The following is a 13303-nucleotide window of genomic DNA, read 5'->3' on the forward strand; positions in this document are numbered from 1 at the left end:
GCCCCGGATGGGGGAAGCATCCCAGAATGGGAGTCAGGGCAGCCCCGCCTGAGCCACCTGGGGACCACAGGCAGATCTAATAGCTTCCCCTCACAGTGGGGACGGGGACAATGACGGGGCAGTGGGTGGCCACCTCTAACACCAGAGACCACGCAGAGCTCTGCAGAGACAGCATCTGGAACACCAGGTCAGCAGGGGCCACACAGAGTCCAGCGCAGCACGGTGGGAGCTGCAGGGGCCCAGCACCCCTGCAGGAACTGCATGAGAACCCGTCTCTGACCCCCCATGGCCAAACCCACCCCAACAAAACACAGGTGGAGGAAGGGGAGCATGCGCCATCCAAATAGACACCATCACACAGTGGAGGAAGGGGAGCATGCGCCATCCAAATAGACACCATCACACAGAGACCGCGACTGCCTTTCCAGCAGAACCTCGTAACGAGGCCACAGCCAGGCCTGCGAGACTGGGGCGTGCATGTGGCCAGCCCTGCACACACCACACATGCCCACAGACCACGGGCCCCGGGGAGGGCTGTGAGCTCCACTCTGAGGACTTAGAGGAACTCGTGACCTTGTGGCTGAGGAGGAGACCAACGATGTCGAGGACACCCCGGGGGCTGCTGCAGCCCTCCCATGGCTCCCAGAGTGCGGGTCTGTGTGGCTGGGGATCCCTGGCGGGCACACATCCCTCTAGACAGCCTGTCTCCGGAGCGCAGGAACTGGGTCCTCGGCTGTGGGCATGGGGCCACCTGGTGCTGGATTGCTCTGCCAGGCAGTGCAGGAAGGCTCCCAAAATAGCACCCCAGGCCTTGGGGCTCAAAGCACACCCCCGGCCGCACCTGCCACCGCCGTGCATGCCGTCACTCAGAGGCGGGAAGGATGCTAACTAAAGCAGCAAAGCATGTGGTGCCACAGGAGGGCTGTGCTGTGCCGCGGGGTCACCACTGGATGTGGAGGGAAGCAGAGCAGCAAGACCCTGGGCACCGTCTGCGAGGACAGTGGGTGATGCATGGGCACCGGGGGAAAGAAAGGAAGCCTCTCTGCACAGAGCACACAGTCCCAGAGAGAAGCAGACACAGAACAGAGACACCTCACCTTTGTCCACCACATCCCAGACTTCAACCTTCACGATGTCATCCGTGGCTGAAACAGGGAGAATCCTAAGATTAGTGCCCAACATAAAGTTCCCAGGGTGGCACAAAGCGGTCAAGCTGGTGTGGTTGTCTGTGCGCCACAGGCACCAGCTCCCACCAGGACTTCTGAGTGTCCAGAAGCCCAGGATGTGCCCTCCCAAGATGACCACACAGCGGCTCCTTCAGGCCTTCGCTCAGACATGGCTTCAGCGACAAACTGAACGCACGGTATCTCCCTCTGCAGCCTCAGTCCTGGGCACCGCCCCTCCCTCCCCGGCCCCGAACCTGGGCACAGCCCCCCCCTCCCGGGCCCCGATCCTGGGCACAGCCCCTTCCTCCCCGGCTCCGATCCTGGGCACGGCCCCTCCCTCCCGGGCCCCGATCCTGAGCATGGGCCCGTCCCTCCCAGGCCCCGATCCTGAGCATGGCCCCCTCCCTCCCGGGCCCTGATCCTGGGCACGGCCCCTCCCTCCTCGGCCCCGATCCTGGGCACGGCTCCCTACCTTCTCGGCCCCGATCCTGGGCACAGGCCCCTCCCTCCCGGGCCCCGATCCTGAGCACGGCCCCCTCCCTCCCCGGCCCCGATCCTGGGCACGGCCCCCTCCCTCCCCGGCCCCGATCCTGGGCACGGCTCCCTCCCTCCCCGGCCCCGATCCTGGGCACGGCCCCCTCACTCCTCGGCCCCGATCCTGGGCACGGCCCCTCCCTCCTGGGCCCTGATCCTGGGCACAGCTCCCTACCTCCTCGGCCCCGATCCTGGGCAAGGCCCCTCCCTCCCTGGCCCCGATCCTGGGCACAGCCCCTCCCTCCTGGGCCCTGATCCTGAGCATGGCCCCCTACCTCCCTGGCCCCAATCCTGGGCACGGCCCCCTCCCTCCCCGGCCCTGATGCTGGGCACAGCCCCCTCCCTCCTGGGCCCAGCCCTCTCCCTCCTGGGCCCTGATCCTGGGCACGGCCCCCTCCCTCCCTGGCCCCAAACCTGGGTCCCTCCCTCCAGGGCCCCAATCCTCAGCATACTGGAAGGTGACCCTCCTGGCTGGGTGGATGTCTTTGTTTTGCCCATAGTCTCCATGAGAGCAGGTGCGCTCCTGCTGACGGGTGTGAATGAACGGGCCCACCTGTGTCACCTTCTCCTGACCCTGTTTCTGCATCCAGTGACTGACCTCTGGTTCACTTTGAGGGAGTGGGATGTAAGTAACCACTGAGGGCGGAGGCCGGACTCTCCCTTCGGAGCCACCTGACAGGCCCCAGGCCTGCCCCATGCTACACCATCATGGCTGGGCCTGCTGGTGCCGCCCGCTCCTCCTGAGCGCCCACGACTGTGCCCTATTGTGGGGCATGCTGGGGTCTGGGGGAGCGGATGGATGGAACCTCCCGCCCACCCAAGGATTCCAAGGGGAAGGGAGAACCAGAGGGGAGAGGCACACCCAGGCCCCTCACACCACCAGGCATCTGCACACCAACCACATCCACGTAGCCTGAACAGAGGGGCATAAACGCTGCCATCAGCCTCACCCCAAACCAGGAAGAGAGTGCGGTGGCAGGTAGAGCTTCTGCGCGCTGGCCCTGTGGGCTCTGTGTCCTGTCAGCCCAGCACCACCCTCCCAGGCCCTAGAAAGCAGCAGATGCCCAGCAACTCCACGGCTGTTCTGCACAGCAGTCCAGGCATCAGCTGTCACCATGTGGCAGCTGAAACTCATCTTTGCCTCCCACTAGTAACCCACTAGGTTTTATTTTTTTTGCAGTGAAAAGGAATGGTATTTAAAACAGCCCTGGCTAAGCGCGGTGGCTCATGCCTGTAATCCCAGCGCTTTGGGAAACCAAGGCAGGTAAATCACATGGTCAGAGTTCAAGGCCAGCCTAGCCAAGATGGTGAAACCCGTCTCTACTAAAAATATAAAAAATTAGCCCGGTGTGGTGGCAGACGCCTGTCCCAGCTACTCAGGAGGCTGAGGCAGAGAACTGCTTGAACCCGGTTCTAGTGAGCCAAGATCTCGCCACTGCACTCCAGACTGGGCACCAGAGCGAGATTCTGTCTCAAAAATAAACAAAGAAAAAACAGACCAACCAACAAACAAAAAACAGCCCCAAGGCTTTTTGCTGTCAGGATTCTGAACACACAGGGCAGCTGCTCTGCCTCCCACAGCACGAGCCTTGGAGCCACCACAGCTATCACCTCCCCCACCTTCCCGCATCTACCCAGGCCCCAGCACCCAACTGAGACCCTGGAGAGGGGTCTATCCCACCATCCAGCCCACCTCACTGAATCTTTTAGTGACACAAACTTTCCGCAGGGGCAAGGCTCAAAGGTCTTATTACTGTTTCTGGTGGTAGAGAAGATGTGGGGCTGGGCCCAAGAAAAAATACCATGTGCACCAAGAGGGCACAGGCCAGGGAGTGCTCCTCGGAAGGTACCTCCTTTCAGTCCCCCAGGCGCCCACGTGCTCACCCACCTGCGGCCACTGTCGTCCCGAGCCGAGCCTCCCAGCTCAGCGGGGCTTCATGAAGCTCACTCAGGCAGCAGGGCGATCCACCCCAAAAGAGCCCCCAGAGTTCACTCCGGGACCCCCACGCAAGCAGGGTCCCTCACAGACAAGAACTCTTTGGGGAGACCCCCTCTGGGGAACGCATCTCCCAGGAACCAGGGCCAAGGAAGTGGAGGCCTGGAGCCCGAACCCCGCGAGGCGCCCGCCACACTCACTCTTGTAGCTCCAGTGGATGCTGGTGACCTGGATCTCCTGCGTGGGGATGTACTCCTCCACGAACGGCCGGCCCTGCAGGCGGTGCCACAGTGCTGTCTTGCCCGTGTTCCTGTCTCCCCGGATCACTATCTTCACTGGGGGTGCGAAGAGTAAAAGAAAAGGCAAATCAAACGAACTGAATCCAAGTTGCAGCTTTAAGAGCAACTACAAAGAGAGCCGGTTCTGCTGCCACCTGTTTTATCTTTCTCGCCAGAGTCAGACCCAGGAGACCGGCAGGCAGGGGAGGAAGACCATGGGTGGGAACCATGGCGACCTCTGCCATCAGGAGGACACCTGGCGGCTCACAGAACATCGAAGGAGACCGGGGCCCAATGGGCAGCTGGGGGTCCTCCTGGGCTGCGGGAGGCCACAACCCGGGTCAGGCTTTCTACTTGGAGGACATGGTTCTGCCCTAGAGCCCACCCCTGGGAGCCCTGGGGACCCTCAGGGTCAGGGCCCGCCGCCTGCGGAGCTCGCCACAGCACCCCAGGCTTCCGCGGATTGCTCCTAACCAAGTTTTCTGCAGCCCTGGTGTCTTCAATGCACAATTCTGCAGAGCATGGGGCTTACATCCCAGCTCAGGCACATGTGTGCGCTGGGTAGCCCTGGGCCTGGGCCTCTTTGCTCCAAGGCTGGGTTGGAGAGACTACTGCCCAGCTTGTTTTGAAAATGTGACCGGGGAGGGAGGGCAGATGGGAAGGGAGTGCGAGGTTAGCAAAGGCAGGAGGTGGCTCAGAATGGGTGGAGATGGGGATGGACCTGGCACCTGACTGGACTAAGAACAGACAGCCTGCGGAGGTGTTGGAAGAACAGGATGGAGAATGACCGAGAAGCTGTGTGGACGCAGCAGCCAGCAATGAGACAGCTGCCCTCGGACCTGGGCAGACCCCGAGAGCTTCTCAGACAGGTCTCGGTGAGCCCACCACAGGCACGCGGGAGAGCAGAAGCCCTGGCCGTCCTCCACGTTTCCATGAGGGGAGAGCCAGGGAAGGTGTCGGGAAGGGAGCCGGTGGCAGGGAGCAGAGGAAACCGAGGAGCAGGTCTGCAGGCTCCTCCCACTTCCCCTCGTCTCAGGTATCCCGCCGGCTCCCTTCGGTCAGGTCTGCAGGCTCCTCTCACTCCGGCAACTCCCCACCAGGTTTTCTGTCAGGGGGACCCCACCCTCCCAACACGGAGGGCGCCTGGCCTCGAAGCTCCGAGGGGCCCTGGGCTGTCCCTGTGGCCCACCCGGCTCCTCTCTCCTGGCCCAGTTCCCTCCTCCTAACTCAAGGCACCTGTTTCCACAATCATTTCTTTTCCCCTGAAGCTTATTCAGTTCCTCACCCATTCTAGGTAGCTCAACGTGCCAACTTGCAACACCTCTGGTCAGATTTCATGTGCCAGCCGCCCTGCGACAAAGCCACCAGAGGGGACCCGGGAGCCCTCAGGGCCACGGTGGCGGCCGCACACGCCGGGGGAAGCCAGGTGGCTCCGCGCTCCTCCTGGCCGAGCCCGCCCCGCGCAAGGCGGGGCCCTGTTCCCCTCCCTCCCCCGCGGAGGACTTGGAGACAGAGGCCGCCCGCAGCGCCCCCAGCCCGGCGGCCCAGCCTGTGGCGAGCACAGCAGCCCCAAGCGGAGCCGCAGGTGCTCAGCGAAGCCGGGAGGGAGTCAGGGCCCCCCGAGACCGGCAGCGGCGCCCTCCCTCCTCCGTCCCGAGGCAGGAACCCGGGCGCGGCCCACAGCTCTGGGCTCAGCTTGGCGGCCGCCGTCCCCACATGAGCAGCAGCCCAGGCTAACAGGGACTGCCCGGGCCGCGCACGCACAGCCTCGCTGGGCCCGCGAGAGAACGGCGGCGCCATCCACGTCCGTCCCGCGGCCTGAGCGGCGGCCCACTGGCTGTGCTTTCCGGTGCTTCCACATGCGGTGGTCCCGTCTCCGGTCTTTCCTGGGGGTGGGGCGTTAGCAACGCGGAGAGCTGAGACGTCCCAGCGACCGCCCGTCTTCCCGCGGCCAGAACCAACGCGCTCACGTCCCCGGGTCGCGGCGTCTTGGCTCCTCAACCCTACGCATCAGAAAATCCCCTCCCTTCATTTTGTAAAACTGGCACATGCTCTTTGTAAGGAACAAGGTACACAAGCGCAAAAATTCATGTGAACAAAGCCGCCCAACGCCACTGCCGGAAACCTGCTCTCATGAACGTGCGGAGCTCATTCCAGGCATCTGGGCCGTTTTGCGTCTCCAGAACGTCGGAGTTAGGGTCGCACAGAATAATTTCTCTCGCTCAGCGATACGCACTTAAGGCTCCTGCAGGTCTCTCCACGGCTTGAGAACATCTTTTCAGGACTAAATAATGTTCCACCATCGGGATGCACGGAGTTTACCCATTCATCTAGCGAAGGACGTCTTTCTTGGCCGCACTTTTCCTTGAATTTCCATTGATATTTTTCTCTTTTCGTAATTTACATTATTTGAATACTGCAACACTCACACTCAGCCTCTATTTTTTTTCATATCATTACCTGTCATTTTGCTGCGAGATTTTCCCTTTATTTTCTAAACCTTCCTTTGATTTTTGCTTTTCAAAAATTATTTGCTTTTCAAAAAAAAATTTTGCTATTTCAAAAATTGGCCAGGCACGGTGACTCACGCCTCTAATCCCAGCACTTTGGGAGGCCGAGGCGGGCGATCACCTGACGTCAGGAGTTCCAGACCAGCCTGGCCAACATGGAGAAACCCTGTCTCTACTAAAAATACAAAATTACCCGGGCATGGTGGTGGGCACCTGTAATCCCAGCTACTCAGGAGGCTGAGACAGGAGAACTGCTTAACCCCAGGAGGTGGAGGTTGCAGTGAGCTGAGATTACAACACTGCATGCCAGCCTGGGCAAGAGAGCAAGACTCTGTCTCAAAAAAAAAAAAAAAAAAAAAAAAAAAGTATTGTTTTTACAAACAGGGTCTCGCTGTCACCCAGGCTAGAGCCAGACCAGTGGCACGATCCTAGCTCACTGCAGCCTCAATCTCCTGGGCTCAAGTGATCCTCCCACCTTAGCCTCCCAAGTAGCTTGGACTACAGACACCTGCCAGTTAGTTTTTTTTTCTTTTTTTTTTGAAGATGGAATCTCACTCTGTCGCACAGGCTGGAGTGCAGTGGTGTGATCTTGGCTCTCTGCAACCTCCACCTCCTGGATTCAAGTCATTCTCCCGCCTCAGCCTCCCAAGTAGCTGGGACTACAGGCACATGCTGTCATGCCTCATTTTTTGTATTTTAGTAGAGACGGGGATTCACCATGTTGCCCGGGCTGGTCTCGAACTCCTGAGCTCAGGCAATCTGCCTGCCTTGCCCTCCCAAAGTGCTAGGATTACAGGTGTCAGTCACCGTGCCAGGCCTAGTTTTTTTTCACTATGTTTTTCGTAGAGAGACGGGGTCTTGCTTTTTGTCCAAGCTGGTCTCGACCTCCTGGGCTCAAGCAGTCCTCCTGCCTCAGCCTCCCAAAATGCTGGGATTACAGGTATAAGCCATGGCACCAGTGAGGATGGTCCACATTAATCTATGTTCCTTGAGCCTTTAGGTCCAGAGAATTTCTCTGAGTCTGCAGTAACCCTTCACATTTCCACCTGTTCTCTTTCATCTTGAAGTATATTCTGCATAGCATCACTGTAGCTGCGGCAGGTAGGACTATAGCTAGAGCGGCTTTCTTATGGTTAATGTTTACCTAGTGTCTTGTTTCCAACTCCTAACTTTCAACCTTTCAACACCATTGTTTTGGATGTATCTCTTATACACTACATAGCCAAATTAAAGAAAAAAATCCCTCGAATCTCACATTCTTTCGAGCTGGTGAGTTCTGTTTACTGACAACTGCTGCTGCCATGTTATTTTATGATTTTTAGTTCCTGCTCTGGTTCACTCACACCTCCCCCAGCCTTCTATGCCTTTGATTAAAGCAGGAAAAGGTGGTTTTCAGAAAGTATTCTTTCTGCCTGGTATTTATTTGGAAGATTTGCAACCTGTTTCTACACTTTGAATGGTAACCTTAAATTTTCAACGCTCCATCTGCTGCAGTAAAGTCTGAAGTTAACACATCTCTTTCCTTTCTTAATAATAATAATAATAATACAGAGATCTCAATGCCTTGACTGTCCAGCTTCACCCTGGGCTGTGTTACTTCTGGTAGTTTCTTCTTTTCTATTCCCTATATAAATCATGATCACCACTGATTTAACATAACCAACACTGCTTTTCTTTTCTTTTGAGATGAAGTCTCACTCTGTTGCCCAAGGTGGAGTGCAGTGATGCAATCTTGGCTCACTGCAACCTCCACCTCCCAGGTTCAAGCGATTCTCCTGTCTCAGCCTCTCAATTACCTGAGCCTATAGGTACATGCCACCACGCCCGGCTAATTTTTGTAATTTTTTTAGTAGAGATAGGCTCTCAGTATGTTGGCCAGGCTGGTCTTGAACTCCTGACCTCGTGATGCACCTGCCTCGGCCTCCCAAAGTGTTGGGATTACAGGTGTGAGCCACCACGCCTGGCCCACCAAAGCTTATTTCACTTTCACCACATATTTACCAGTTTCTTTGTTTACCTTTGCTTTTTTTTTTTTTTTTTTTGAGATGGAGTCTTGCTCTGTTGCCCAGGCTGGAGTGCAGTGGCGCGATCTCAGCTCATTCCAACTTCTACCTCCCGGGTTCAAGCGATTCTTGTGCATCAGCCTCCTGAGTAGCTGGGATTACAGGTGCCTGCCCTCACACCCAGCTGAGTTTTGTATTTTCAGAAGAGACAGGGTTTCAGCATGTTGGCCAGGCTGGACTCAAACTCCTGACCTCAAGTGGTCCACCTGCCTCGGCCTCCCACGGTGCTGGGATTAGAAGTGTGAGCCAGCACCCAGCCCTATTTGCTTTTTGAATCCCACTCCTGTCTTTCAAGCTCAACTCCACCTCTCTGAAGAATAACCTTCAGTATTTATTTCTACAAGAGCCTTTGCACAGTGAGCCTCAAGCTTCGGCTGAAATGGAGCCAGTCACGTTGCTCTGAAGTGCTCATCAGGCAGAGACCTCAGCCCACGTCGGCCCCCCCACAGCCCGCGCCGGCCCCCCTCAGCCCCCATCGGTCCCCCTCAGCCACAGATTTGCTGTGAGCTGGTCACCAGTTCACCACATGTTCCTCTCAGGGAAGTCTTTTTGTTCTGGTTGCATCGAAGATGTTTACTTTTTAATGTTTTGAAAATTTCCAATGATGTATCTAGCTGTGGATGTTTTTTAAACTCTGGACTTCTTGGGAGCTTCCTGTATTTCATGAACTCTGGAAAATCCTCAGTTTTCCCTTTCTCCTTTCCTGCTCTCTTCTCCTGGAACTTGTACTGGACATGGGTTGGCGTCGCCTCCTCCCTGGGCCGTACATCTCCTCCCGACACTGCTCCTCTCTTCAGCTGGGTTAGTGCTGCTTCTCCTGTCTGCTGACTGATTTAACTGTTAATGACTATGTTTTTCATTTCTAGAGGTTTTCATTCTCTTTCTTTTTCAAATTGTCTACTCATGGTTTTTTCTATTAATGTTTAATTTATAATTGACATAATAATTGCACATATTACGGGCATCAGTCTTGACTAGTCTTAAGGTTGCTTCCTTTTACGTCTTTATCAATTTTAACATACATTTGTTTTCTATTATCTTCAGATTTTGAGAATGAAGTGTCTTTTCTCTCCCTTGAAATGAAATTTACTCCTTTTAAAAGCTAATTACCCATATACACACCTACTATATAGCCACAAACTCTTTTTTAAAAAAGCGAATTACAAGAAATCCTGCAACATCAGAAATAAAACAAGTAAAATAGTCTGGCTTAATTATTTTAAAAAATTAACCCCCCCCCCCCTTTTCTTTTTTTATGAGACGGAGTCTCACTGTCACCCAGGCTGGAGTGCAGTGGCGCAATCTTGGCTCACTGCAACGTCTACCTCCCAGGCTCCAGCAATTCTCCTGCCTCAGCCTCCTGAGTAGGTGGGATTACAGGCATGTGCTCACCACACCCAGCTAATTTCTGTTATTTTTAGTAGAAATAGGGTTTTGCCATTGTTAGCCAGACTGGTCTCAGACTCCTGACCTCAAGTGAACCACCCACCTCGGCCTCCCAAAGTGCTGGGATTACAGGAGTGAGGAACCATGCCCAGCTTAACCTCTACTTTTAAGTTAAAAAGTTAGGCTGGGTCGGGCGCGGTGGTTCACGCCTGTAATCCCAGCACTTTGGGAGGCCGAGGTGGGCGGATCATGAGGTCAGGCGATCGAGACCATCCTGATTAACACGGTGAAACCCCGTCTCTCCTAAAAATACAAAAAAATTAGCCAGGCGTGGTAGCGGGCGCCTGTAGTCCCAGCTACTTGGGAGGCTGAGGCAGGAGAATGGCGTGAACCCGGGAGGCGGAGCTTGCAGTGAGCTGAGATCCGGCCACCGCACTCCAGCCTGGGCCACAGAGCGAGACTCCGTCTCAAAAAAAAAAAAAAAGTTAGGCTGGTTCAAGTGGCTCTCTCTTGTCATTCCAGCACTTTGGGAGGCCAAGGCAGGTGGATCACTTGGGCCCAGGAGTTTGAGACCAGCCTGGGCAACGTGGTGAAACACTGTCTGTACAAAAATTACAAAACTCAGCCAGGCATGGTCGTGTGCACCTGTAGTCCCAGCTACTCGGGAGGCTGAGGTGCCAGGATTGCTTGAGCCAGGGGGGTGAAGGCTGCAGTGAGTCAAGACTGTGCCACTGCACTCCAGTTTGGGTGAAAGGGCAAGACCCTATATCAAAAAAAAAAAAAAAAAAAATCAAATCAACTTCAGAATCCTTTTTTTCTCCTGCTGGTCCCTTGATCTTGGGTTTTGTTTTCTTTTTTTTCTGCTTAATTTCAGAATCTTAAATGTTGGCTGAAATAAGCTGACTAAGTGATTCACCTGGAAAACCTTTAGGATTCATCTAAGAAACGCTAAGAAGCCCTGTACTTAACCTCATGGTAAACCTCCTCTTTTACTAAATGGGATGTGAGCACAATCTCTGTCCTAAGCCTCTTTTAGAAAATACCCTGCAGAAAACACAGAGCTCGATTTGAGGCCCTGAGCCCTTCTTACCCTGATTCAATTTGACTCCTTCACTTTCCTGCAAAATATGGAGTCATTTTCTTACATTTCCATACCAAGAGAAGCTTATGATTTATCTCAGATGCACAAAGGTTTAACTCCTAAGCAGGCCCTCCCACGGTGCCAGCACATCTCCTACGGGGCCCACTACAAGGGCCCGGCCGCCTCCCCACCCTGACAGCCTGTGCTGCAGCTGGTATAGCCATGCCCTGCTTCTCTCCCACTCTGCACCCTGCAAAGATTTCCTATCCTCAGCCGCTTCAGACTACTTGGTGGCGAGGCAGGTAAAAACCAAGGTGACCTCAAGAAAATGGCTGCTCCCCCAAAGGAGGCAGAAGGAGGAAGTGAAGATGAGGAAATGTCAGAAGATGAAGAAGATGATGGCTGTGGAGAAGAGGCTGTCACACCTCAGGAGAAAGGCAAGAAGGCTGCTGCAACCCCAGCCAAGAAGGTGGCAGTTTCCCCAACAAAAAGGCTGCAGGTGCCACACCCACCAAGAAAGCAACTGTCACTCCAGGCAGAGCAGTCGCCACACCTGGCAAGAAGGAAGCCATACCAGGCAAAGCATTGGCAGCAGCTCCTGGCAAGAAGGGGGCACCCCAGCCGAGGGGGCAAAGAACAGCAAGAACACCAAGAAGGAAGACAGCGATGAGGAGGAGGATGACTCTGAACCAGCAGTGATGAAGGCAGCAGCGGGTGCCCCTGCCTCAGGGGATGACAACGAGGACGATGAGGATGATGCTGAGGAAGATGGCTCTGAAGCAGCAGTTATGGAGACAGCAGCAGCCAAAGGAAAGAAAAGCTTCTACGAAAGCTGTTCTTGTGAAAGCCAGGAGGATGGCTGAGAATGAAGACGAAGAGGACGATGAGGACAAGGACGAGGGTGACGATGATGAATTGGATGAAGTGATGAAGATGACGAAGAGAAGGAAGTGTCTGTCAAAGAAGCACCCGGAAAATGAAGGAAATGACCAAACAGCAGCTTCTGAAGCCAAGAAACAGAAAGTGGAAAGTGCAAAGCATAGAATCAACCGCGTCTTTTTTTTTTTTTTGAGACAGGGTCTCACTCTCTCGCCCAGGTTGGAGTGCAGCGGCACGATCTTGGCTCACTGCAACCTTCACCTCCCAGGCTCAAGTGATTCTCCTGCCTTAGCCTCCTGAGTAGCTGGGATTACAGGCGGTTACCACTACCACCTGGCTACTTTTTGTATTTTTAGTAGAGACGGGATTTCACCATGTGGCCAGGCTGGAGCACCTTTCAATCTCTGTTGGAAACCTCCACTTTAACAAGTCTGTCCTGAGTTAGAAACTAGTATCCACGGGCCAGGCCCAGTGGCTCACGCCTGGAATCCCAGCACTTTGGGAGGCCTAAGTGGGCGGATCACAAGCCTGGCCAACATGGTGAAACCCCGTCTCTACTAAAAACACAAAAAATTAGCTGGGCGTGGTGGCAGGCGCCTGTAGTCCCAGCTACTCAGGAGGCTGAGGCAGGAGAATGGCGTGAACCTGGAAGGCGGAGCTGAGATCGCGCCACTGCACTGCAGCCTGGGCGACAGAGCGAGACTCCATCTCAAAAAAAAAAAAAAAAAAAGAAGTGTTTGAAGATGCTGTGGAGATCAGATTAGTTAGCAAGGATGGGAAGTGTAAAGGGGCTGCTTATATGGAGGTTAAGACAGAAGGTGATGCAGAGAAAACTTCTAAAGAAACTCAGGGAACAGAGATTGATGGCCGATCTATTTCCCTGCGCTGTGATGGAGAGAAAGGTCAGAATCGAGACTCTACAGTGATGGAAAGAACAGCACTTGGAGTGGTGAATCAAAAACTCTGGTTTAAGCAACCTCTCCTACAGTGCAACAGAAGACACTCTTCAGGAAGTATCTGAGAAGGCAGCTTTTATGAAAATGCCTCAGAACCAAAAAGGCAAATCTAAAGGGTGTGCATGCATTGACAGAGTTTGCTTCATTTGAAGATGATAAAGCAGCTTTAAATTCCTATAATAAAAGGGAAATTGGGGGCAGAGCAAACAGGCTGGAGTTGCAAGGATCACCTATTGCCAGAAGCCGGCCGTCTAAAACTGTCTGTCAAAGGTCTGACGACACCACTGAAGAGACTTCAGTCATTCGACAGCTTTGTTGGGCAAGGGTAGTCAACGACTAGGAAACCGGATGATCCAAAGGCTTTGGCTCTATAAATGTCAACAGTGAGGAGGATGCCAAACCTGCCAAGGAGGCCACGGAAGATGGTGAAATTGAGGGAAGCAAAGTAACTTGGACTAGGCCAAACCTAAGGGCAAAGGTGGTGATGGAGCTAGAGGAGGCTTTGGAGGATGAG

At 54.6% G+C, this 13303-nt stretch overlaps 1 protein-coding gene across 2 annotated transcripts in view; it reads right to left on the bottom strand.

Annotated features, from left to right (window-relative positions):
• Positions 1-13303, bottom strand: part of RABL6 (RAB, member RAS oncogene family like 6) — a 32001-nt gene that overhangs the window by 13746 nt on the left and 4952 nt on the right. For both annotated transcript variants that reach the window (XM_030919112.1, XM_010372701.2), the window contains exons 2-3: positions 3837-3971; positions 1098-1145 (exon numbers count right to left, since the gene is read on the bottom strand). In XM_030919112.1, the coding sequence (XP_030774972.1) occupies positions 1098-1145; positions 3837-3971 (183 nt within the window). The remainder of the gene's footprint in view (positions 1-1097; positions 1146-3836; positions 3972-13303) is intronic.

Source organism: Rhinopithecus roxellana, chromosome 16, assembly GCF_007565055.1.
Source record: "Rhinopithecus roxellana isolate Shanxi Qingling chromosome 16, ASM756505v1, whole genome shotgun sequence".
Classification (NCBI taxonomy): domain Eukaryota; kingdom Metazoa; phylum Chordata; class Mammalia; order Primates; family Cercopithecidae; genus Rhinopithecus; species Rhinopithecus roxellana.